At 37.2% G+C, this 27,281-nt stretch overlaps 4 protein-coding genes and 1 pseudogene across 5 annotated transcripts; 4 read left to right on the top strand and 1 right to left on the bottom strand.

The window, feature by feature from the left end:
* Nucleotides 1-128: 128 nt before the first annotated feature.
* Nucleotides 129-8,939, top strand: LOC121254231 (probable amidase At4g34880). Of its 2 annotated transcripts, XM_041154198.1 has the most exons (6): nt 129-356; nt 573-1,108; nt 1,217-1,431; nt 7,727-7,969; nt 8,073-8,271; nt 8,464-8,939. In XM_041154198.1, the coding sequence occupies exons 2-6, from the start codon at nt 590-592 to the stop codon at nt 8,854-8,856; spliced, it is 1,569 nt and encodes a 522-aa protein (XP_041010132.1). In that variant the 5' UTR covers nt 129-356; nt 573-589; the 3' UTR covers nt 8,857-8,939. The 2 variants fall into 2 exon arrangements, with proteins under 2 accessions (XP_041010132.1, XP_041010133.1); XM_041154199.1 differs by lacking the exon at nt 129-356 and having other exon boundaries at nt 401-1,108; nt 8,470-8,939.
* Nucleotides 8,940-11,184: 2,245 nt separating this feature from the next.
* LOC121254232 lies at nt 11,185-14,352 on the top strand (annotated as a pseudogene).
* Nucleotides 14,353-15,287: 935 nt separating this feature from the next.
* LOC121254242 (dirigent protein 23-like) lies at nt 15,288-15,929 on the top strand. Its single transcript, XM_041154211.1, has one exon. The coding sequence runs from the start codon at nt 15,318-15,320 to the stop codon at nt 15,870-15,872; it is 555 nt and encodes a 184-aa protein (XP_041010145.1). The 5' UTR covers nt 15,288-15,317; the 3' UTR covers nt 15,873-15,929.
* Nucleotides 15,930-18,049: 2,120 nt separating this feature from the next.
* Nucleotides 18,050-18,698, top strand: LOC121254245 (dirigent protein 23-like). The gene has a single exon (XM_041154214.1). The coding sequence runs from the start codon at nt 18,183-18,185 to the stop codon at nt 18,666-18,668; it is 486 nt and encodes a 161-aa protein (XP_041010148.1). The 5' UTR covers nt 18,050-18,182; the 3' UTR covers nt 18,669-18,698.
* A 1,711-nt stretch (nt 18,699-20,409) lies between these two features.
* LOC121254336 (translocase of chloroplast 120, chloroplastic-like) lies at nt 20,410-24,244 on the bottom strand. The gene is given in 4 exon segments (XM_041154331.1): nt 20,410-20,784; nt 20,787-22,424; nt 22,427-24,047; nt 24,095-24,244. Coding segments are annotated over 4 exon segments (3,525 nt in total). The 3' UTR covers nt 20,410-20,668.
* Between the last annotated feature and the right edge of the window lie 3,037 nt (nt 24,245-27,281).

The following is a 27,281-nucleotide window of genomic DNA, read 5'->3' on the forward strand; positions in this document are numbered from 1 at the left end:
AACCGAAACTTTTATCCCAACAAATTATATTAAAGGGTTTCAAGGATAAAATATGCAGAACATATTATGGATTGCAATGAAATATATTGATCTTGAATGTTTCCCAGCTAATTAAAAAACTGGACAGTTGATTAAAGGAGCATGACATGTGCGAGCTTCTACAGAGGATGAGCTTCATGATCAAGCGACTCGCAGAGAAAGCTTTTACACCATAATATCTACTGGAACCATAAAAAGCAAGCAAAACTAGGGAGATGAATCTTCGATGATAGAACTAACAATTAGCTAAAACAAAGTGAAAGGGCACCTTTGAGAGCGTGACCTGCCCTTTGCCTAGCTACAATTGGTTCCAACTGGTAAAAGAATCTCGTATCAATAATTTTTTATTGATGTTTTAAGGTTGACCGAAAGATTAATTAAAAAAAAAATTACAGAGAACGATTATAATAATTAGGGCTTAATAATTCAAATTTTTTATTTCTTAGAGGGTGTGTGATTCCTTAAAATGAAGTGTAATAATCTTCGGCAAGTTGTTTTGGTACACTTAAATTTAATTTAATTTTTGGTTTCGGTGGTCGTAGAGTTACAGATGACACTCATCAAGATATGGATCATCGCCGGTATATTCTTCTTCCGTACAATTAACGGCGAGGATTTCTCGATCGAGGAGGCGACGATCGAAGACATCCAACGGGGCTTCGCGGAAAACAAGCTCACGTCCAGACAGCTGGTTGACTTTTACTTGCACAGGATCCAGACGCTGAATCCCTTGCTTCGCAGCGTGGTGGAGGTCAATCCTGACGCGAGGGATCAAGCCGACGAGGCCGACCGGGAGAGGGTGAGATTCGGTACTTCCGGGGACCTTTCGTCGCTGCACGGAATCCCGGTGCTCTTCAAGGACACGATCGCCACGAAGGACAAGCTGAACACCACGGCCGGCTCGTATGCGCTGCTGGGCTCGGTGGTGCCACGGGATGCGGGCGTGGTTGAGAGGCTGAGAAGAGCAGGGGCTGTCATCCTAGGGAAGGCCAGTCTCACCGAGTGGTATTCTTTTCGTTCTCTGGGCCGCATTCCTAATGGTTGGTGTGCCAGATCTGGTCAAGGCGCGGTCAGCTCTCTCTCTCTCTCTCTCTGAACTTTTTCTTTTTGAATAATTGTGCCCTGGTATTTTTGTTTCGCCAAATTATTAGGAATTCTATGGCTATAAATCGTGCAGAGTCCGTACGTTCGATCTGGGAATCCTTGTGGTTCGAGCAGCGGATCGTCCATTTCAGTGGCAGCAAACATGGTGGCAGTGTCACTTGGGAGTGAGACTCACGGCTCCATCCTCTGTCCAGCTGATCATAACTCCGTTGTGGGGCTAAAACCTACTGTTGGACTCACCAGTCGAGCCGGGGTCGTTCCCATTTTGCCCCGCCATGACACAGTTGGGTAAGATCGTCTCTCCTACTTTTATAAGCATGCAATACTTGTTTATCGTCCAAGTTGCTCATATTTGTGCAAGGATAATCTAGGGCTGAGCACCGCCTGTTTCGGAGTCGGAGGGCCCAACCTCCGACTCCGACTCCGACTTTGTCGGAGGTCGAATCCGACCTCCGACTCCGACTCCGAGATGTGCAAAATCCGCTCCGACTCCGACTCCGACTTGTCGGAGCGGAGTCGGAGCGGAGTCGGATTTTTTGATTTTTTTTTTAATCCTTTTTAACTTCATATTTGACCTACTTTTAAAAAAAAATTGTGGACTTTTGAATTTCAATTTTCTCAACATTACAATCTAAACTAATTAAACTTTTGATTATAATAAAAAATACAACTAAATAAAATAAGTAATATACTAACATGCATTCAAAAAGTAAAAAAAAAAAAAAAAAAAATCCTATTTTTACATATACTCTCATCATCCATATCCTGATATCCACATCCAACTAAATACTAATCACTACAATAAACATTCACATATCACACCTACCATCCATCATCCATAAAAATTAAAAAGAAAGTTCTATTTTGACATGTACTCCCATCATGATATCATCCATATCATGATATCCACATCATTCTAACAACAAAAAAAATCCAAAATATTCTAAGAGCCAACCAAAATAAATGTTCCCAAGAACATTTAAATATTTAATTACAAACTTTCAAATGCACCAAAATAGAATAAATTACAAACTTCTAAATTACAATATTCTAAATGCCCAACAAATGAACCAAAATATATTAAATGTTAGAAACTTCCATATGTTCCAACTTCCAACTTTCAAGTTGTGCCTGAAAAGGAAAAAAAAAGAATATTAGTAAGGAAAACAACCCAACTTTAATATCATATAAAAAAAAAATTTAAACAAATATAAAAAACATGTATATTACATCTTATTAGGAAGATGCAAAATCTTATATAGTTGTAATATTCTCAAAAAACCTATTAGGAGGAATGGATCCATTTAGCTTTTTTGAACTAAGGTCTCGGAAACTTAAATAAATATGAACTTATGGTATAAACAAAGTAGAAGTAAATAGCAGAGTTATCTTTGAAAAGTAAACAGAATTCAGCATGAAGCATTTAGTATTTTGGATAGTAACTCAAACCTCAAATGCTCAATATGTCAAATTGTCAATCATCTTCACGAAGTAAGTTGGCCATACCAGTGATTAATTCTACATTAAGATGTTAAAGTATAGGAGGTTAGTATCAGAAAATGGCAAAATCAACATATATAACAACTTAAAAAAATCTCTAAATACATTACCTGAGTCTAACTTATAACTCTCCACATCATCAATGGCATCCGTATAATTTTGACTCAAGCATATAGGAGTTGACTTCAACCAGTTTTGTGTGCACACAAGAGCTTCGACAGTTCTAGGAGCCAAAGAACTCCTAAATGGATCCAGGACACGGCCTCCTGTGCTAAATGCCGACTCAGATGCAACGGTGGTGATCGGAATGGCCAAGATATCTCTTGCCATTAGAGCAAGAACTGGATATTTGCTTGAGTTTACTTTCCACCATACCAAAATTTCAAAATTTCCCATAGGAACCTCAACATCCTCCAACAAATACCGCTCTAGTTCAGACTTACAATCCATCAAAGATGCTGATTTTCGATCTTTATGGAATCCCAACAAAAAGTCCATGGGATCATCATCATTACAGGCACTACTACTACTACTCCCCATTGATGCACTAGCCTCACCACTCCGACTCCGAGTTGACTTAGACCCAGTTACGCAACCACCACAAAATCCTACATATTGTTCATACAAATATTCCATATCCCTCTTGAGGAGTCCAACAAATTCCTCACCCCTCTCATCGCCCAATGTTTTGTTGAACCAATATGCTTGAGCAACCAATTTGTACCGTGGATCAAGAATGGCAGCAACAAACAACAATCGATTTATTTTTTCTAGATCACCCCAATATTTATTATACTTTGTCTTCATTCTCAAAGCCATTGAACTCAAGCGTCGATTACTATTGTTACAAAAAGTATTCAAGTTTTTATGAATATTAATGAGCTCTTGGACATACAAATTTGATGTGACATATAGTGTACCAGAAATACGCAGGGTGACATTATAAAATACATGAAGAAACTTTGAAAAGTTTCTTATGGTCTCCCAATCATCAGCCCCAGGAGCTCCTAGACCCTTTTTCCCATGCCCATCCTCAGACAAATAAACTCGTGAGTAAGGATCCTCATCAAGCAAAAGTTGGAAGGCTTTTTGATACTTCTCAGCCACGTCCAACATAAGAAAAGTCGAGTTCCATCTAGTAGGCACGTCAAGACACAAGAAACTAGAACATGACACTTTTGACCTATCAACACAAGACTTGAAAGTGACAAGTCTTTGGGGAGAAGACTTCACATACTTAATCAAATTTCTGACTCTTATGATCGAGTCATCAACATCTTTCAAACCTTCACTCACAACAAGGTTTAAGATGTGTGCTGTACACCTCATGTGAATAAACTCGTGAGCTGCAACACAATCCTCACTTCCTATTTCCCTTGTTCTCAACCAATCAATAGCAGAGTCGTTAGAGGTAGCATTGTCCACGGTAATTGTAAGGATTTTGTCAATGCCCCAATCAAGCATACACTCCTCCAACTCCCTCCCAATCGTTGCCCCCTTGTGGTCGCTAATCCGAACAAATGAAATGATTCGCTTCTGCAAGTTCCAATCACTATCAATAAAGTGAGCGGTCACACACATGTAATTAATATTTTGGATAGAAGTCCAAGTGTCGGTGGTCAAGCACACTCTTTGTTTGGTGGTCATAAACATTTTCTTCAAGCTATCCTTCTCTTTCAAGAATAGCCTCATACAATCACGCATTACGGTAAATCGAGAAGGAATTGAAAACCTAGGATCAAGGGATTTAGTGTATTCTCGAAACCCTTGGCCCTCAACAACCCTAAAGGGTAACTCATCCACTATCACCATCCTAGCAAGAGCTGCTCGGATTTTTTTCTCATTGTACTTGGTCATTCCTAAGCTCTTCTCCCCTTGGCCTTCAATTCTTGCTTCTGGGACCAAGAATGTTTGAGTCTTGTCCAACTTACTCTTACGGTTTTTGGGGCAAAGTTGGATGTGTGTTTTCATGGCCGAAGTGCCTTGCCGTTTGGGATGGCATTTCCATTGCCTCCCACAATGGTTACAAGTAGCTATAGGCTCTTCGGGATCACAATCGGGCACTCTTGTGAAGTGGACCCATACCAAAGACCTGTTCTTAGGAACTCTACTACCAGGTGGAGGGCGAGGATTAGAACAGAAGGCACTAGGAGTGCCTACCGAAGATTCTATTGGTCCGCTAGACTCTTCAACTATGGGACATGGAGCATCAATAGACTGTTCTGGGATGCCAGGGGAAGATGCAGCTGTGGATGTAGGAGTGTTTGTGCCTTCTATATTCATGATTTAAGAACTAAAACACAACAAACAAAAAAAATCATACGATTAAGACAATCACTAAAACAGCCAAACACAGCCTTAAAAGCATAATACAAACTCATTAACTCAACTAGTGGATGTTTTACAATCACTAAAACATAAATATATTTGAGAAAATATATACTCATCTTAAACAGAAAAATAGAAAAAAAAAAAAAAATCAGACCCAACATTCAACAATATAAACGAAAACACCACTAAAACAACATCAAAAATTACATATTTTTGGCCCTTTTGGGTAACAGATTCCCCAATCAACAATCAACAAAATAAACCCAAACTTGATGGAATCCCAAGGTACAAAAGCATCAAAACAGACTATGACCCAACATTAGCCACTTTCCAAATCTAATGGTGCATGGCTTTGCAATAGTTTCTTCGGAGTGAAGAACATGAAAAATAATTGTAAATCCGGATGCACACATTTTTCCACATTCAAAATTTAAAACTGCTCAGAATAGAGACTCGAAATAGGTCTACTACATAAGCTGTTTTTGCCATTAAGAAAAAAAAAAAAAAAAAACATATAAAGATGACCGTTAGCCCAAGCATGCTCCTCTCACTCCCAGCCCCAAACTCCAAAAACTATGATCGGAAGAAAACTAAAATTTAGAACATACTACTGGAGGATGGACAGGACATACAACTAAATAGAATTTTTAAACAATTATCCACCCGAGATCAATGAAAATGACAGATGGGCGAAACCATAAATAAATTTCATATACCTCGCTCAAAAAAGATCCAATCACTTGATTAACCAACAGAAAAATCTTCAACTGCTATCCTCCTGAAAATCTTTGCTTCCTAGGCAGTAGCAGTTATCCGTGGAGCTGTACTTCTGGCTGCTGCATTTACAGCCAAGCCACCAGCACGATTCACACGCGGCGAGAGGGCTGCGTGAGGGAGGGGAGGGCTGCGGGACTATGCTGCGGTGCTGCGCGAGAGGGAAGGGAGGGCTGCTGCTGCGCGAGAGGGCTGCTGCTGCGTGAGAGGGAAGGGAGGGCTGCTGCTGCGCGAGAGGGAAGGGAGGGCTGCGGGACTGTGCTGCGGCGCCTATTTAGCCCTAATTCACCGAATCACATGAAGAATCGAAGATGAAATTGAAAAGGGGGACTGGAAGTATAAGTATAAATCTAAACGGCGCCGTATTATACATATTAGTAGTATAAAATCTATTTTATCTATTATATATATATATATTAAGATTCATAAAAAAATATATGATATATATATTATTATATATGAATATTAAAAAAAGGGTACCGTATAAGAAATATTAGTAATTTAGTAATACACTAATATACTTGATATATTATATATATATGTATATAGATTAAATCTCTAACCTCTTAATTCTTATACTTGATATATATATTAATATATATAAATATTAGTAAGACACTAATAGTATTAGTATTAGTATTAATATTAGTTATACTAGTAGTGATATTAGTTATACTAATAGTTATATTAGTATTAGTTATTATTAATACTATATATTATACTAATAGTGATATTAATACTATATAATAGTATTAGTATTAATATTATACTAACTATATCACTAATAGTAATTAGTATTAGTATACTAATACTAGTATATTGCTATAGTTAATAGTACCCTATAGTAATATAACTATATTAGTATTACTTATAGTGATTTAAATTTTAGTATAACTATATTAGTATAAGTTATAATAATTTAGTATAGTTATAATACTATAAGTTATAACTATAGTCTATATTAGTATTAGTATTAGTTATGATGATTAGCATAATTATATATTAGTGTTTGCTATAGTGATTTTAATTTAGTATAACTATATAATAGTATTAGAATAAATGTTATACTGACTATATCACTGATTGTATTAGTACACTAATATCTAATACTAGTATATCACTATAGTTAATAGTATCATATAGTAATACTGTAATATAATATTAGTAATTAATACTATAGTGATTTATATAGTAATTTATATATAGGCTTAAAGTGGTTTACTAATTTATATATAGTAATTAATACTATTAGTAATTTATATGAATAATACTTTAGTTATTATACATTAATATTATATGTTATTATAAATTTATAGATTAGTGTTTATACATTAGTATTACAATATTACATGTCGATGTTAGCACTTGTTATTATGCATCTTAGATTCTTAGTGTTTATGGTATATTATATATACATTAGTATTATATGCTATTATATTTATACATTAGTAATTTAGTGTTGCATGGTAGTATTTAGTAATATTGTAAATTTGTAATAGTATGATATTTACATCTAGTTATATACTAAACTATTATTAGTCAATTTAGTCCATATATTATAGTATAAATATATTATTTAACTAGAATATTATTGAGTTTAATTAACTATATAAGATATAGTTGTATAAAATTTAAATAATTAATATATAGAAAAACACATCTTCTTATATAAAATCGGAGGCGGAGTCGGAGGCGGAGTCGGAGGGACAATCGGAGTCGGAGGCGGAGTCGGAGTCGGAGGCGAAGGGTCGGAGTCGGATCGGAGCGGAGCCGGAGTCGGTTCATCCGAAAATCCGACTCCGACTCCGACTCCGACTTCTAGGAGGAAAAAACCTCCGACTGGAGTCGGAGCGGAGCCGGAGCGGAGCCGGAGCGGAACCGGAGTCGGAGTCGGATTTTCGGATTTTTGCTCAGCCCTAGGATAATCTTATGGATTGTGCAGTGACGATTAAGCGTTTTAATAACTCTCAAATCATAGGCCTATCAGCAGGACAGTGTCTGATGCAGTTTATGTGCTTGACGTCATTGTGGGTTTTGATCCGCAAGATTCTGAAGCAACAAAAGAAGCGGCTAAATTCATACCAGTAGGTGGCTACAAACAATTTCTCGACCCAAATGGGCTCAGAGGAAAGAGATTGGGGGTTGTTAGGAATCCATTTTTGGGGTTCTTGAATGGATCCTCAGTCCTTCAAGATTTTGAGCGTCATTTGAACACAATGAGGTGAAAAATTAATTATTCAAAGCAAGTAATTCTGCGTTTTCAGGATTGAAATATGCATGCTGAACAAGTACTTATTTTGTGGATTCAATGTTTTGCTTTCTAGAGAAAGGGGTGCAACCGTAGTGGACAATCTTAAGATAGAAAATGTTGATATAATTCTTAATCCCAAACGAAGTGGTGAATTGACGGCAATGCTGGCTGAGTTCAAGGTGTCCTTGAATGATTACCTGAAAGAGCTTATCTCTTCTCCAGTGAGGTCGCTCTCTGACATTATTGCCTTCAACAAAAATAATCCTGAACTGGTGAGTAGATGATTCTGGTATCGCTTTTAATTCAACAAAGTTCATGTTGGAATGCAAGTGTGAGAAGTGGAAGTCCTATATTGGTTACATGTCACTGCCCTGATTGCTTAATTCAACATATTTGATCCACTCCAATAAGCTTAAACTCTGAAAATTGCATTTCGTATTCTTTGCTAATTTTGTTTAATGCAGGAGAAGACTGAAGAGTATGGTCAGGCCACTTTTATTTCATCAGACAAGACAAGTGGTTTTGGAGAGAGAGAAAGGCAGGCTATTGAGTTGATGCAGAACCTATCACGAAATGGGTTTGAGAAACTGATGATGGATAATGAATTGGATGCAATGGTGACACCAGGTACCGGTGCCATTGCCGTGTTAGCAATAGGAGGCCATCCGGGAATTACAGTCCCTGCTGGTTATGATGGTGATGGAATGCCATTTGGGATTTGTTTTGGAGGCCTAAAGGGTTTTGAACCAAAGCTGATTGAGATAGCTTACGGTTTTGAGCAAGCCACCATGGTGCGGAGGGCTCCTCTTTCCAAATCATTTGACATGAACCACCAAGTTCTATTTGGCAGTGTATAGTCATTTGGTGTCATTGTGTACAACTGTGGAAGTATTCTATTAATCTGACTGTGTAAACAACTCTATTGACCCAAAGTCACCGTCGAAAAAAAGGGCTAGTTCCGTTTTGATAACATGCCTTCTTTTTGCAGCAAAGATAGTGACTAACAAGGGGCCAGCTCTTCTGCCTCTGCAATCAAAGCACATCGATTGGAAATAATTTTGTGGTGGCTGCATGCAACTTTAAATATGCTGAATAAGAGGGAAGAGTTCTACATTCATCAAAATCTGAAGTGCAAGGTAATCATAGAAATACCACATGTTACCAGTGCACAACTCTTCCAATAAGAGGGAAGAGTTCTACATTCTTGTTGGTTGGGATTATTTTCCATATCTTTTTCTACTAAAAGAAAATGATACGTCGTCAATTAAGTTTGCTTTTGTAATGGTGCCAATACTTTTGCAGTAGTTCAGTTCCTGATCCCATATTTCATCCAAGTTAAATAGTTCACATGTTCGGTCTATTAATTAAAAGGGAGTAACTCAAACTTGAAGACAGTGTTAGAATATAAAGTAACTTAATAAATTCATATTTTTCTATTAGTTTAACCTTTTAAAACCAGTGATGTTTAACATGTCATAGCCTTCAACAACAAAAACCCAAATTTGGTAAGAATACAGGTATAGCTTTCCTTCGTATTTCTCTAATTTTATGTTGAATATGCACTCTCCATGACAACCATTCTGCTTGGACTGAGAATACTTTCCAAGCGTTAAAACACATACAAAATTGGAAATGTAGAGATGGTAGTAGGAGCGGCTCAAAGGGGTGCATGGCAACTAAGCCTACCGCCTAAGATCCCCATGGGAGACGGCCTCCAAGCAAAAAATAAAACAAAAACAAAATTGAAAGCCTAATCACTGGTTTGGATTCAGAGATGAGTTGAGATGGTTTATGAATAATATAATAAAAGTTAAATTATTTATTATATTTTATGTGAGAATTTAGGAAAGTTGTTTTGAGATTTGAAAAAGTTGAATTGTTTATTATATTTTATGTGTAAATTTAAAAAAATTATAATAATAAGATGAGATGAATTAAGATAAATTGTGGTAGATTTTATGTGGGAATTAAAGAGGTATGGCAACCATTTACTATGAAACTATTATATTTATAGAAAGAGTAAAAAAGTATCAATATTTTTTATACAAGTTAATGCGACAGACAAGTTTCTACATCAAATGTGTTTGGTGTGTCAACTTAACAGAAAAAAAAAGTAACGCTACATGTAGTTGTAAAGTGCGCAAGTGTCGTACAGTCGTTTTGAAAAAGAGTAGGATTTATTATTAAAAAATTATTATTTTTTATATGAGTCCCGTATTTATTTACATTTTTCAAAATAATTGTATTGCATAATTACGATTACAACTATATTTCTAAAAAAAAATTACAAATAGAACTATTCTAATTTAAATTGAAATTTTAAAAAATCTATCCAAAGTGTGGGCAAAGAACGGTGAGCCGGCATCTTAAAAACCAAGTTAGTAAGATATGGATTCGAGAAGTGACGAAAAGTAAAAGCTAGGTGCCATTAGTCTGTTTCCATTGTTCGTGAATCGCGCTTTGAGGTGGACTTCTGAAGTAGGACCAAACTTTAGTACAAAGGGCGATGGTGGTGGTGGTGAATGATGCGAATATATATCTTTGTCAAGTCAACATTCATGATCCACAAAACGCACTAGAAAATTAAACTTGTGGCCCGAATCAAGCAGTATGAAGTGCTTGTTCTATGCACTTTCGGTGCTGATGGTACAAACTGCTAATCTGATGTACATAGTTAATCGACAGAAAGATTTTAGCCATCAAATTTTTGTATAAAAATAAATTATAAATAGTAAGTTCGCAGGTCGTCGCCTGTGCCGCTGTGGTTATAAAAAAAAAAAAATGGACTTGCAGGATTTGAGTATAAACGATAGTTGGCTAATAGGCGAGGCCCCACTCAGACAATTATCTAAGCTGGTTTTGTTTGTTTTTATTCTAAGGAGCATTTGAATAATTAAATTCTAGAAGTTCACTGAGAAGTGCACAAGCATTCTGGTTTGTCGCTTGTAAGACATTATCGCGGTTGGAAAAGGCCATCTCATACCATTTTCCAAATGCATGTAACAATCCCCTCTATCTATTCATTAAATTATCAGGCTTCTTTAAATAATTAGATGTAGCATTTGGCAGAATGGATCCCACTCTTTTGTCACATGCATATGCACAAAAAAGCATCTGCTTGAAACCATATATACCTTAAAACGATTTGAGATCCCTCGGATACTTTATCCTCTTCCCAAAGAAAAGCAATTGGATACTTAAGAAGGTCCCCTGCGGATTGATGCAGTGAGCCAGCTAATTCCATGGGTACCGACAAGTCACCCCTATGCTATCTAAGCTTCTCTCTCTTCTCAGCCCTACTCCTGATTCGTCTAGCCACACTAGCATCCGGGGCCGGGCTCCAAACCCTGAAGTTCAATGGTTTCTCATTCCGAGAAATCACCGTGCAGCAAATCCAGCTCGGTTTCAAGCGAAACCAGTTCACCTCCAGGGGACTCGTTGAGTTCTACCTTAAAGAAATCAGCAGAATCAACCCCGTGCTTAAGGGTGTCTTAGAGGTGAACCCAGACGCACGGTCCCAAGCTGATAAGGCTGACCACGAGCGCTATACTAAAGCACCCATTTCACTCTCTCCGCTGCACGGTGTTCCTATTCTGATCAAAGACAACATTGCAACCAAGGATAAGATGAACACCACGGCTGGCTCGTACGCGTTGCTCGGCTCGGTTGTGCCACGAGACGCCGGCGTGGTGACCAAGTTGAGAAAATCTGGGGCTATTATATTGGGGAAGGCCAGCTTGAGCGAGTGGTCTCATTTCAGGTCGGATGATGCACCCAGTGGTTGGAGCGGCAGAGGTGGCCAAGGGAAGGTTGGTATAGAATATTAAGAGATGGAAAAATTGCACTTAGGACATCCATCGTTTTCGTCTCTATAACCTTCATGCATTAACTAACTGGCCTAACCATAGGATCTCTCTCTTATCCTTGCTTGGCTTCCTACTACCTACTGGGATGGGAACTATTTGGATAGGAAGAGTTCAAAGTAAGCTAATTGGATCTCCCTCCTCCACTCTGGGCTAGCAGACAGCTCGTTGTTTACTGTAGGGATAGATCAAGTTTAGTGGGATAATTTATTCAGTTACTATTCATTCTTTTACGCTCCACATCCTATAAAAATACATCGTCATATCTTATGAAAAATATTATCACATTTTTATAAAAAAGTTATAGATATTGAATGTGAAAATAAACCGCGATTGATGCATAGTAAATCCTGACATAGATTTCTATTCGAGTATTTAAGAATTTTTTGACAAATCATGGCTAAGATCTGGTACGAAAAGTTGGTTTGGATAAAAAAAATTACTCCAATTCATCTCATATAATTATTATATTTTTTCTAAATTTTTACATAAAATATAATAAACAATTCAAAATTTTTAAATCTTAAAATAATAATAATATAAAAAAATAATATTTTATTCAATTTTCAAATTTCATCTCAACTCACTATCATTTCACTTTATTCTCGTCACACCACATGCACAAATCATAGCACAATAGGGGGCATCAGCCATCAAGTTTCTACCTCTCTCTTTCTTTTTCCGTAATTAATATTGAGTTTGTAAGAACCTAATCGATCATCTCAATCTCAATTGCAACATAAAGTTTGTCATAAGAATTCTCAACAGGACATTCTCAAAATCCATGATTTGCGATGGCTTGCAGAATCCCTATACAGGGGATGATCCTTGTGGATCAAGCAGTGGATCAGCAGTATCCGTTGCAGCAAATATGGTAGCAGTGTCGATAGGGACCGAGACTGATGGCTCTATTTTATGTCCGTCCAACAATAACTTGGTGGTGGGCTTCAAACCGACGGTTGGTCTCACTAGTAGAGCAGGAGTCATACCAATATCCCCAAGACAGGACAGCGTGGGGTAAGTTATCATGATTCATATGCATATAGATTATAGGGTTGAGGGTTGAGGGGGCAAAAAAAAAAGAAAAATCTACAATTTTACGCCTAAATTTTATAGTCTAATTATTCTCTATCCTCCAATCTTCTTATGATTGCATTTGCTTAATCTTTCACACTTCTATGTTTATATTCCAATAACATAACCTACCTCCTGGTTTTGTGTTTGATAATGCAGGCCCATTTGTAGGACAGTGTCAGATGCTGTTTATGTTCTTGATGTCATCGCAGGCATTGACTACAATGACAAGGCGACAATTGAAACATCACGGTACATTCCGAAAGGTGGCTATGCACAATTTCTCAAGGCTGACGGGCTCCGAGGAAAGAGACTGGGGATAGTGAGAAATCCCTTCTATCTTGGGATCGGCAATGATACTAAAGCAATTGTTGAAAAACATCTCAACACTTTGAGGTAACCAATTAGGACGATTTGTGTTCCGTTTGCTTTGTGTCAATTTTAATGATCATAGAGATCAGTTGAGATAGAGACAGGCAACACCATTTGTATGCTAAAAAACACAAATACTTTTATGCAAATATAGGAAGCGAGGTGCAGTGCTGTTAGACAATCTGGAAATACCCAATCTTGCCGACTATGGCATTGCCGGGAGCGTTGAAACCATTGCATTGTTGGCAGAGTTCAGAATATTCTTGAATGAATACCTAAAGGAGCTAGTGGCTTCCCAGTGCGGTCCTTGGCTGATGCAATTGCCTTCAACAAGAAAAACCCAAAATTAGTGAGTGTAGTGACCTCCGGTTCTCATAATCTAGGCATCACGATCCACATTTTCTTTTGTTAAAGCTATAGGCAAGTAGTAAATTATCATGGAATTAGTAGATATTATTCTAAACTCAAGTGATTACATTCATTCTCGATGAATGCCGAAACTAAAATCTCAGGCTCATGATATGACAACCAGCTATTAATTGACTGCCGTTAATGCAGGAGAAGCTTGAATATGGGCAACAACTTTTTATAAACGCAGAAGCAACAAATGGGATTGGGAAAACAGAGAAGACTGCATTGGCTATTATGGAAAGTCTGAATAGAGAAGGTTTCGCGAAGTTGATGAGAAAGAATAAGCTAGACGCCTTAGTGACTCCTACGAGTAGTATTTCTCCTATCCTTGCAATTGGGGGTTTTCCAGGAGTAATTGTCCCCGCAGGATTTGACTCTGATGGCCATCCTTTTGGCCTTGCTTTTGGAGGACTAAAGGGTTCGGAGCCAAAGCTGATTGAGATCGCATATGGCTTTGAACAAGCGACAAAGATCCGGAAGCCTCCTAAACTTTAAAGCCATGTAACAGCTAGCGTTTATTCTATGCTTTACCCTTCGTATGAATATCGGCAAAATCATGAAGCTGGTAATGATATGCTGCAGAAATAAAATGAAAAATGATATTAATCTTAAATAAATACTCGATGTTATCTTCACCATTTCCTTCAAAGAACAAAAATTCAGGCCCTAGTGATCATCGGAATGAATAATTTAAAAGTCGTACAAACAAACATTAGATATATTAAGATTTTAAAAGTTCGGAACATTTTACGTTTTTTAATCTATAATAACTGTGTCTGATTTTCTGATATATGTCTAATTTTTACAGCTATTATAATCGAAAAGGATATTTAGAGAACTTTAGAATCAAATTAGGCAAGCGGCAGTACTTGTATAAAGGGTTGGGAAGATCAAACAGAATATGGTGACACGTTTAATTACTTTGTTTTACCCTTTGAAAAAATAAAATTTGAATATTTCTAAAGAACATGATTATCATCATGCTGGCGTATATGGGACAGTGCCATGTTTCTCTCAAATTATAGCAAACCAACATAATCTATCCATTGAAAAGCATGCGCAATTAGATCAACCTCAAAGTGGCTGAGTGATTGATCCTGCAGATTATATTGGAATTGATCTTGAAACCCACGCCATATGCAGACAAAGAGGCCGGAAAGACTTCCATAATTCAGGGAACAAAAGAGACTCCCTCCTTCCGGGAAATATAGCGTTACTCAAGGGTTAGGTGAACGAAATACACGTATATGCACCAGCTTATAGACAGCGTATGGAACAAAACAACTGCATTTCTAGTTTTCTTTGTGGGAGCATCTCTTGGGCTTTGAATCAGTTTGTCTGCGTATCCGATTCCCTCCTAAAATTTCAAAATTTAGGAGTAAGTCGTAGTAAAAGACGCTGGCACCGCCTGAAATTAAACAAGTGGACCCCTAAAAAAAGGGTCCAAACTTTCTTCCTCCAGTCTATTGCAGTTGAACGACCTGTGAATCTTTCACATGCCCTATATATAGACTTCCAAAGCCATAATATATATCCCTCCTCTTCCTAACTTCCTTTCACAAAACTTAACTTTGCTTGACAAAAAGGAAAGAGATCAGATGGCTAAATTAGGCGTGGTAGTGGTTATCTTCTCCCTAGTGGCAGCTATATTCCCTCGTGCTCAAAGCTTGAAGGTAGAGAGCTGGGCCACAAGGCTCGAGTCCCGAAAGGAGACAGTGACAAACCTCCAATTCTACTTCCATGACACGGTCAGTGGCAAGAATCCCAGCGCTGTTAGGGTGGCTCAAGCTACAGATACAGAGAAATCTCCGACTCTTTTCGGCCTTGTCCTGATGGCAGATGATCCCTTGACCGAGACACCCAATCCAAATTCAAAGCTCGTGGGCAGGGCTCAAGGACTATACGGGTCAGCAGGACAGCAGGAACTGGCTCTCATCATGGCCATGAATTTTGGATTCACAGATGGCATCTACAATGGCAGTTGTATTAGCCTCCTTGGCAGAAACACAGGTTTGCACCTTCGAGAGATGCCAATCGTCGGTGGAACCGGGCTTTTCCGGTTGGCACGTGGGTATGCCATTGCTCAGACACATTGGTTTGACCCCACGACAGGTGATGCTATTGTAGGGTATAATGTGACAGTTGTTCACTAGTGTGTATAATATGCTGTCCTTCGATTTGATTACAATGTTTTCTATTGGTACAAGTTCAATTTGTTTTTTATAAGCATTAGTACTAGAGGTCTGTTATTATGTTCGTTCGTAGTGCTTTTTTATTCGATATATTTATGAGCTATTTTCTACGGAATTTAAAGAGCATTCATAATAGTTCATGTAAAATATATTTTTCTATAAAATATCAAGAGTTGATCAAAAAATCCTCCCAATAGATTTTGTATTTTGATCTTTATTTTACATTTTGCTATAGTAATCTTCTAGATGTAGAGAATACTATTCACAATTCTAAAATATTTTTAATTATTTTCTCTCTCCTTTGAAAATTCATTTATAGTTAGAAGAAATATTTGAAATGAATAAGAAAATATTAAAAATAAATATTTAAATGATATAGAGAAAAAATAGATAAATTAATATATGATCTATTGTAAAAATAGTACGTAAAATATAAAAAAAATAAATTTTAGTGATGTATTTTAAAGGATATGATAAAAGAATCATTGAGAACGCACATCAATGATGCATAAACATGCAAATGACCTATTGGTTTCATTGGCTGTCCGTTTTGACGAATTCTAAAAATCTGCATTTAGATCTCGAACTCAATAATATTTATTGTGCATTTAATATTTCGCATATAACGATAAATATTGGGCGGTTCACTTATGTTTCAATTTTTTTTTTTAATGCAATTTAAAACTCTAAAATTAGGAGAAGATTTCCAAGAGATGTTGATCACTGAGATAAAACAGGTTGATCAGGTCGTTGCTTAGGGTTAGCATGAAATGCACGGATTCTTTGAAAGTTTTGCCCTTCGAAAATTGCAATACGTTGGTCGGTGAAATGGGAGACGAGCCCTGCATGCACCTGACTAGTATTGGGCAGAAACCGTGAAGAGCCCAAAGAAGTTGATACACGGTTCAAAAAACTCAAGATACCAAAAAGAGAGGGTTTCACTTTTTATGACCCACTATTCCACAAACAGAAGGCCCTGAACCCACCTCCAGGCTCGTGGGCCGAGCTTGGGGCCGGGCTTTATGGGCTTACTATGGAGTTGCAAAAACTGCATTGGTCAAATAAATTTGTTTTCTTTTGGATTTGATTTTGCTGTTTTAAGATTTTGATTCGTTAATTTGTCGACACATTTAAAAAAGGTTGTGAACAGATGGACAAGGCTTTCACAAATAAAAAATTCTTCACAAATTCCACATCTGTATTTTTATATTAGACAGACTTTAGCACTACTCCAGCTTGATAAATAACCCATACCATCCAGCTAACAAGGGTCAGCATCAAGCGTAAGCGTTGCTGGGCTAAAGGCAAACTATAACATGATTGATATTTATATATATATATATATATATATATATATATATATATATCTTCACCGTTTCGTTATAAAATAATTAGAGAACACTTTCTCGTGTGAAAGCAGGCGGATGCTACCATCAACCTGTTGTAAATTAAGTGAAGTGATGGACCGTTATAGAGGAAAGAGCACTTTGGTGGTAGATGTGAGAAAAAGGAATTGGGCAACCTATCTTCCATTGTACATACATATATGCACTGGAGTGGCGCCCCCTCTTGGTCTGCTCCACTTGCTCCACCATTGCCTGATCTATATCCATCTTTCTGATAGGCTTCTCTCTTATTTTTGCAGTGTTTGCTAAAATCACAAAAAATTGAAATAAGTTCTACTCTTTTAATTCTGGAGTTTTACAACATATAATTATTTTTGCGTATTTTTTGTGCATTCCACTAATGTAATAGGCGAAAACAGTTATTTTATATTAAAAAAATGACACAGCTAATCATATTAGTGGAGTGCGTAAAAAATACACAAAAATAATTCCGCGTAAAATTTTTGTTAATTCTATCTGCTAGAATTCAGTAGCTCAATAATGCGTTGAAGAAGATGTCAAATGGAGGATACGACATAATTGGTAACAGTTGATCTTAGGCACCTAGTAACTAAAGACTCCCTAATGGCCTATTCCTTGACAACACACGCCTAATGACAAGAGACGTCAGCTGCATTATTAAGAAAGTTGAGTCTGAAAACCCTCCGGCTCAGGGATAAAAGACATAGCATGTATAACCAAGAGAGAGGTTATAATAGAGAAAATGATGTTGATTCTGCCACTATAAAGAGCCTCGGGCCTACATTTTTGTTGGGACTGGTCAGAGTGAGATGCCAAAGCTAGCTCTAGTTCTATTGCTTTTCACACAATGCATGGCCATGCCATTGTTGCAAAGCACCTTTCGAGAGTCCAAAGAAGTTGGTGAATGGCTCCAAAAACTCCATTATGGGCCTATGGCAAAGAAAAGGTGACCCGGCTCCATTTTTACGTTGATGACACACTATCAGGGAAGAACATAAGCGCAGTGGAAGTTGCCCGAGCATCAATCACTGACACATCACCTACCCTATTTGGAGCAGTATTAATTTTTTATGACCCACTTACAGAAGGCCCTGAAGGCACGTCCAGGCTCGTGGGTCGGGCGCAGGGGCTCTATGGCTCAGCTGGCCAACAAGAACTAGGTCTACTTGTGGCCGTCAACTTTGTTTTCAAAACTGGGAAATTCAATGTTAGCAGCCTGACCATTTTGGGCAGAAATGCTGCTTTGAATCCGCCAGCAGAGATGCCAATCGTTGGTGGGACTGGTGTTTTCCGATTGGCACGTGGATTTGTGACGGCAAAGAGGCATTTTCTTAATGTTACCTCCGGTAACGGTGTTCTCGAGTACAACGTTTTTGCAATACATTATTGAGCAGTAATATTAATGGAGTCTCTTGAGCAATAAAGATTTTAGCTATACGTATAAAGTCAATGACTCAGTCCGTAGAAAGGGCCAAAATTTTAATGGCTAGAATGAATTCTTTTGTTTTTTTAACCTTACTATTCTTTACAGCCTGACAATTGATACCATCCTACCAGAAAAGCCCTGCATAATCTAAAGGAGTTTAGGCCTTACGTATTCAAAAGGGGAAAAAAAAGAAATGAGAGAGAGATGCGCGCGGTTAAGCCCTTGGGCTTGGGTTGTTTGAAATCAATCGATCCAAATGCTGTAAACAATGGTTCTTTTGCGAAATTTCGACGACAAGCTATAACATGATGATTAATATCTTCGGTGTTTTGTTGTAAAAATGGCATAATTTGAACCATTATAGAGGAAAAGGTGCAAGCTGTGAGAGAAAGAATTCAACAAGCCTAGCCACGCAATATGGTCTCCCTCCATATGCAACTACCACATCTATCATTTTGACTGTCTGACACTCGGACAGACAAGCTTCCATTGCAGGGCTAGTAAAAGATATTAGGGAAAACAATTTTCCACCGAGAAAGGCTAAGACAAAGTATTGTGTTTTTTTTTTTTTTTTTTTTTTTAACTTTTAAGAAAATATTTTTTTTAATGAGTTTGTATTATTTTTTAAAAAAGAATGTTTAAGGAATTTAAAAAATATTTAAAAAAATCTATACCGTCAATAGAAGTTTCCGATGGTTTTTGCCGGTGATTGTAGCATTACCCAAGATATTAATGCCCTCTTGTATAAACACACGACTCTTTTCATCACTTTTTCGGGTGTTTGGAAGTTGGAGAACGAAAAATAAAAGTAAGAAGCTAAGAAAAATTATAGTTTGTCTTCTGTGTTTGTCTCTAGTTTGACTATTAGTGTATTTTATTTTTATTATTTTTTAAAGTTACTACTAGTAAATTTATATCTATTTTTTACTGTTTTTTTTTTTAAAAAGAATAAATTAACGGTCATGCCTGGCAATAGAATATGGGCGGCATAGTAACATCGTCCAAAAAGTTAATGGCGTGGGATATTCCCAACTAATAATGAAACTAAATAAAAAAGAGCTACCTTTTTTAAAACTTTGTATGCTAGCTACCTCAATCAGTCTCTCTTAGTCGCTTCAAGCCCCACCTAAGATTCAATAATGCGTGCTATTGAAGGATGAGACATCACTACTTTGGCACTTGGTGAGTACTTAACGGCCTTTTCTAATTGTTTAGATGTTGGCAGCCACAAGAGCAGTTTTAATTATTAGGACTCAGGGCATAGGATTCTCCTCATGAAATTAACACAAGCCCGAGGACAAGGGCCATCAGCTGCATCATAAACAAAACTGAGGCGTTGGCACATGAAAATAACAGATGGTGTAAGAGCATCGGCCAAAACTACCGGCCAGTTCAAGATTTAAGAGAATGACAAACAAAAGGCATCTACACATTGATTTTCTTTTTCCGTTGTCTTGAAAGATTACCTTTTTTTCAGGCCAAGAGATTGATAGCGAGATTTTTAATCAATTTTTTTGGTCTTAGGTATATATTTAATTATGAGGACGATACCAAGCATCTGTATTTGTTTATAAAATATCTTGGAGGAGGGTGGATAAAACCCAAAAGAAGGTAAAAATGATATCCATGGAACAAAGGGAATGAGAAAGGCCAAGTTATTACACACTTGGTGCATAGAAATGAATTTTCACACCACTTGAGAGAATGATTTAAACAAAAGCATTAATTGAACAAGCCGCAATACTTGGTCCGGTAGCTTAAAGAGGACAAAATTCACCAAATGCGGATATCTAACAAAGCAGCTAAAATCACTATAATCAAGAAAAGTACTTTCTTTTGGGTTTAGAAACGATGAAATAAGCAGCTTCGTATCACTCACTTCTGATGACGACCATTAAGAGATGGCCAATTAAAATTTATCTCCTACGAAGATGAAGCTGCTTTCAGTATAACCTAATTCATCATTAACTAGACTGCAATTGTTGAAGCTGACCATATAGTTTTCTGAGAAGAGGTATGAGGCCGACCAAAGCTAGTTGAATCTGTTCCGAGCTATTCAAACGAATGCTGGCTTGTCCTGCCCCCTGTTGTTCAGATTGACACGAGCAATCAAGTTTGAAGTCCGTCCTATAGGGATCTGGGACTGTACATTACAACCAATAGCAAGGTCACCATGCCAATCCATGACAGAAAGCCCAAGAGTAGATAAAGAACGACCAAGAGGATGATCCTTATCTCTCAACTGGGCCTCCAAACTACCACCATAAGCAACATCACCACGAGCTGCCATCGCACCACCAGTAATGCCCAACCGGAATCGTTTATTAGCAATCAGTTTGTCTTCAACTTTCAATCCAGCTGATAAGGCATCACCCAATAGAGTAAGTGAGAGACCAGCAGTTGCCTTGTTCTTCCTAAAATTGCAAAACCTTGTCTCACTACGTAAAGTATAAGCTAAATCCTTTCCAACGGTCTGCATATCAAAACCTAATGAAGTTGCTTTCCCTTCCCCATGCTTTATCGAACTGGCTACTTCAAGTTGGACATTGGCGTCCTTCTTATCCTTTGAAACCTGTCCAGAAAAAGACAAAGGTACTTTGTCTTTAACCACAAACAATCTTTCTACGTTAATGCCCTCATAGCCAACATCGTGATCCCAACCATGGGTGTCTAAAACAGGCCTTACAAGCCACTGGTTGGATGAATCAAGATGGCGATACCGATGACTAGGATTATCAGAATCAAAAGAAGCAGGTAAGGCATAATCTGGCAAGGGAATTGGCACAGATGCTGCACTACCACTTTCTTCTTCTACATTCTCGCTTATTACGTCACTAGGCAGGTCCTTTGCCGAAGAAGCCATCTTCTTCATCATCTTCTGTCTCTTTTTCTCTTCCTTCAACTGTTTCTTCATAAAAAGCTTCTCTCTATATTCCAACTCATCAAAATATGCCTTCTTCTGAGCTTTAGAGAGCCTTGCCTCTTGGGACTTTGTCAATCGTTTAAATGGTGGCAATTGATCAAATTCAGATTCCTCATCAGAATCCGAAGATTCATCCAGATCATCATCTATATCATCCTCGCCACCAAACTGCTCCTCAGGTAGCTTCAACTGTGGCCTTGATTGAAGAAGGGATGAGAGAAGGAAAGGTAGAGGAGGTGCTCTTGTTCGATTTGGAAAAGGCTTTCCAGGGGTATTATCTTGCAACTTTAAGAGTGTGTTTGCTTCAGCCAGAATCTTTGATGCAAACGAGAGAAGTAACAAATGAGGTTTCCAAACCTGACCATTTGGCAGTACTCTCTGCCCAGCCCGATTTGTCCTGCATGCGGAATGGTTCTCCACTAATGAAACAGGATTCATAAGCCGCATATCTCCAGCTGCCTGTCTAATGGCTTGCTGGACAACGTGAGAACGTTGGGTCACAAACATGTCATAACTAGAAGCAGTACCATTAGGGCCATCAGGTGGAGCAGAAGCTGCATGAGTCAAAACCACAATTGCATTGAACCATATAGATGGTCCAAATATGTCAGTGATGGTATGCAAGAGTGGCATATCACTAAGATCCCTGCTCTGCATGTCCAACCGATCAAGATACAATACAATATCTGGAGGAGTTTTCTGAATAAATCGCTTGACAGACTGGAGGATCTTTTCATTTTGGCGCTGGTCCGACAAGGAAGGGAGAAGTCCCGGAGTGTCAATGACCCGTACCTTTATCCCTGCACCGTTCCCACAACATCCTGCACCGTCTTTGTACCCAGTTGAAAAGCATCAGTGCCAAACTTAACTTCGTCAAATATCGAATTGATGGTTGCACTTTTACCAACTCCAGTCTTCCCAAGAACCATAATTGTGCATGAGAAGTCCAGTGGTTCCTGCCCTGCTGCCTCAAGCTGCTCTGCCATTGCACTTGCACGGTCAAAGCTAAAGGCACCCACACGACCCCCATTTCTCCCTCGCAGCTGCTCAGCTAACCCCAGTCTATACAAAACCTGTGCCACAACAACATTATGGGGTGTCTGTCCAAGCCTATGCGCAAGCCGTAAAAATTTCACCCTTATCATCTGCAGCTTTTCACGAGTCTCATCATACTCCTCAGCCTCCCCATTAATGGGGTCCTCAATTCGTTGCGTTTGCGTATGAGAAACAGATCCATTCACACGAGGCTGCTGAACCACGCGGGGTGCAGGTTCCAGTAGTGGGGCAGCACGCCCGAGGCCAGCAGGACGTGCAGGAGCTGGATTTGTATACCTTCCAGATGAAGAGGCAAGCTCTGGTACTGGCTGTATCTCCGGTTCTCCATTAACTTGAGCTCTTTGCTTATCTTGCCCAGCATTTTCTTCCTTCACTGGAGTCACCTCAACCACAGTATGCTTGTGGGAAACTTCATGATCATTTTCATCAGCATGCAGAAGTTGAGAACCCTCACTATCCTCAGCAGTCAAATCCCTTCTTTTAGAATTCTCTGCTTCAGACAACTCAACAGAAGAAGATCTTCCAATTTCAGACACTGCTGAACTTCCTTCCAAGAGAGTGTGCTGATCAGCTGAAGTTTCTTTTGGTTTACAAGTTTCTACATGACACCCAGAATCAACTTCAGCTTCGGCATCTTTTGCTTTCCCATTCCAATTGGTGATGCCACTATAATCATCCTCACAACCTGGAGCAATAACAGTAGTAGCATCTTTCAAATCCCCATTCTCGCTGTCTTGACATTCAGTACCCAAGGTATCATCCTTCAGCTCCTCACCATTACCATCTTCATTAAGAATCTCCCTATTTGATTCAGTTTCTTGAAGGGATTCAATGGCAACTCCCCCCACCTTATCGCCTCCATTTTCCGATTTTTCATCTACGGGATTTTGCTCCAAATTCAAATTAACAAGATCCTTATTTTCAGAGTTTTCAATTACTAGACCAGATCTTAAATCCAATTCACCATCACCCTTCAACACATTCTTCTCTCCACCAGAACCAACTTCGGATGCACCCTCTCCGCCATTTTCTCCACTATCGCAAACTACCTCATCCCTTGACCCATTCAATTCATCAGTCTCCACCTCCTTTTCAGTCCCTACCTCAACAACCCCATCCGCCACAGCTCCATCAACAACCTTCCTACTCACCACCAAATTTAACTTATCTTGAACATTCACAGGTGCCTCCGCACTTAGAACCTCACTTGGAACCTCACTCGCCTCCACACTTAGAACATCACTCGCCTCCTCAAACTCATCATCCTCATGCCTAGCATTTGAATTACCATCAAACACGCCCAAATCCAACTCACCAACCACCTCAACGTCCCCACTTCCACCCCAGACCCACCATTCACGGAATCAGATTCTGCCACCTGCTCTTCGGAAATCTTTGGGGTACTCATTGCCTCCCCCAAACCCTCTTCATCTTCTAAATCCTTCGATTCAGCAGAGTCCACCACAGCCCTCTCCACTATTCTCTCCTCAGAAACCCCAACTCCCACACTTTTCTTCTCCCCCGTTAGAGAACCATCAACAATATCAACCCCATTTTCCATCACAAAATCCTCAAATGTTGCTTCAAAACCCTAGATTCACCAAAACCCAAAAAACATTTTACCGAACGGATTAATAAGCAAACAGAAACGATATATCCTACAAACTATCAGTTAAAATACCGTACAAGAAAAAAAAATCAAAACTCCAAGATCAGATATACGATAAAGGAAAATACGTTTACATATAACAGATCTCTCTGGTGTTGTCACAATTTATCAAATATCAGAATATAAAAATCAGATCCTCGGAGAGATTTTGCATGGCCATTATTAGGGTTTTGCAAACAAAAGATGTAGAATTTAAAAAATCTAGATATTGGCAAATAACAACAAAGAAAGATTACCAGCTATTCTACGGTGCCACGGAAAGAGAGGTCTAGAGAGAGAAGTGGGCGAATTATAGAAAGAGGAGGAATAGGGAGAGAAAAGGGATCTTAAGAACAGTGGCAATGAGAGGGAGCGGAAGGGCCGTCTTTCCTATGGTCTTTCTCCATATCTACTACCTTGAGTCGAATTTTGCAGATAAAAGATTTTATCGATGGCTTTGTTGGGCTTTTGATCGGACGGTGGAGAGTGATGCGTTGGAATCATCGTCAAAGACGCCAAATCATGCTGACGTGGATGCCAGGCGCAAAAGGTTGCCTGTTTTACGAGAGTCACGTGGGGGAGATTGGTTTGTGGAGACAAATCTCAACCGTTCGTGTGTGGTCTTGATGGCTTGATTGATAGAAGCACCGGAACGGGATTCATGATGATCATCTAGAGGGGCAGTGTTTTCATATTCAATAATAACGAAGGTTTAACGTTGTCACGTGAGCAAATCTAACCCGTCCGATTGATCATAACAATTTAAGGTTTAATTATTGCAGTCTACAATCTACAAATATGATACAACCAAGTTATTATGCACATAATATGACAAAGAATGAAAGTGTTCTACATGTTCATGAAATACATATACCTACGATTTCTCACTGTTTAATTCACAAATTATTTATCATAGAAACATACAAACAAAAATATGTTCTTTTTTATCTTGAATTTTGTCATCTTCAATTACAAATATATTATATCAATCACTGTGATTTTAGTAGAATTTATTTAAGTGTTTAGAGTTTTGCCTGATTTACTAAATTTTGTTAATTAATTTAGACAGAATTAATTTTTATTGGAATCCAGTCACCTTACAAGATACAATCTTACCAAAGAATACTATACATCAGTAATTATTTATTCTCATATTCTATAAATATAAAATAATAAATAATGACTTATAAGAAAAATTTTTTAATCCCAAATATGAGCTAAAACATTTATAGTGAGGTAGGTAGAAAATAAATATTATTTTTTTATTATTTATTGCACATATTGGTCAGTTCGTATTTTTAGGAGTCAAATTGATTGAGCTAGCGTGTGTCGGACTTGTTTGGCATGAAATAAGATATTCTGTGCATTTCGCATATTCACTTCTCCTATAAAAAAGAAAGGGAAAAGCTTCTTTGTCTATTTAATTTGTCTACTTATTTTGATCGTTGATATTTTTTATTTTTTTTATTATTATTTTTACTTAATAATTAAGAAAATAATTTTAAATATATTAATATATATATATTTTTTTAAATAAAAATATATAAAAAAAATATAAAAAAAAAATAAACAGATTGAGTAGCACACCCAGCAATAAATACTAGACGGCAGAATAGTATTACCCAAGAGAAAAAAGAAATCGATTTTATGTAATTGTTGAAATGAATATCAGTAATTACATAAAAAGAAACATTTTTTGTTCACAATTATGCTTAAAAAAAAAAAAAAAAAAAAAAAAAAAAAAAAAAAAAAAGGAGGAGGGGAAGGATGAGGTCTATATTGCTTAACATCATTAGATGACATGATGTGATGGGACTAATAATAACAAAATTTGTTTATTCGTTTATGCAACGTGAAACACTGAAATGTTCCACTATTTATTAAAAAATAATTAAATTAATGATATGATTGAGGTCTGGTTGAACAGTTTATTTATATTCATATATATATGCAATCCCACTTATACCAAGAGCCATGTTATATTAAGACAATTTATTCTTTTTGGTTTTCATGGTTTTAAAGCTAATTGAGCAATACAAAAAATTGCAGAATCCAGCTAAGAGCACTGTAAAATATATTTTTCTTTAAAATATATTAAGACAATTTATTTTTTTGAAATATATGCTGTGTAGAGAATATAATATTTGAAATAAATTAAAAAATTAAAAAATATAATATTTAAATAATATAAAAAATAAATAAATAAATTGATATATGACATATTGTAAAAGTCAGTATGTAAAATATAAAAAATATATTTTAATAATATATTTTAAAAAATAAGATAAAAAAGTTATTGAGAGTATTCTTATATTTTTGTTTTTTTTATTTTGCAGTAATCGAGGTTATGGGTATTGTTTTGGCATTTGAAGCTAACGCTAACTGGACCATCTTGGCTAATTTTCTTATATAGAAGAGTGGTGTAGCCCGACAAAATGTCTGGATAAGGTTAATTCTTTTTTTTTATATATTTTTTTATATTTTTAAACATTTTAAAAAAATATAACATCATCACAAAATACTTACTTAATTATTAAGTAAATAAAAATAAAGTATCGGTAGAAGCGTTCAGGACTCAAAATCAGGACCCAGACATTTTTCTATACATAAATGTTTTAACCCACAAAAAGATTTAATAAAAATAAATTTATAAATTAATATAATTTAATATAATAAGTTAAATTAAAAAATTATTTTTATTATATAATTTTACTTTTAAAAAAAAACTTTTTATACTTGTAATATTTCTCCTTATAATAATAACCATTTTTGGGGGTTGAGTTATGAGTATGCCTCGAGTTGCAGCAATGCCACGTGCAATTTATCGATTTGAGAAAATTTGTTTGCCCAATAAACACGTTTTTTGATGGTAGTAATAGGATTATTAATTTCTTACAAGTTATTTATTATTTATAATACATTTGAAATTTTTTATTTTTTAAATATTTTT

Source organism: Juglans microcarpa x Juglans regia, chromosome 3D, assembly GCF_004785595.1.
Source record: "Juglans microcarpa x Juglans regia isolate MS1-56 chromosome 3D, Jm3101_v1.0, whole genome shotgun sequence".
NCBI lineage: Eukaryota > Viridiplantae > Streptophyta > Magnoliopsida > Fagales > Juglandaceae > Juglans > Juglans microcarpa x Juglans regia.

Coding starts and splice junctions, on each gene's coding strand:
- LOC121254242 (XM_041154211.1), top strand. CDS start 15,318: ATGGCTAAATTAGGCGTGGTAGTGGTTATCTTCTCCCTAGTGGCAGCT.
- LOC121254231 (XM_041154198.1), top strand. CDS start 590: ATGACACTCATCAAGATATGGATCATCGCCGGTATATTCTTCTTCCGT. Junction 1,109..1,216: donor CCAGATCTGGTCAAGGCGCG/GTCAGCTCTCTC, acceptor TAAATCGTGCAG/AGTCCGTACGTTCGATCTGG. Junction 1,432..7,726: donor CCCCGCCATGACACAGTTGG/GTAAGATCGTCT, acceptor CTCAAATCATAG/GCCTATCAGCAGGACAGTGT.
- LOC121254245 (XM_041154214.1), top strand. CDS start 18,183: ATGGCTCCAAAAACTCCATTATGGGCCTATGGCAAAGAAAAGGTGACC.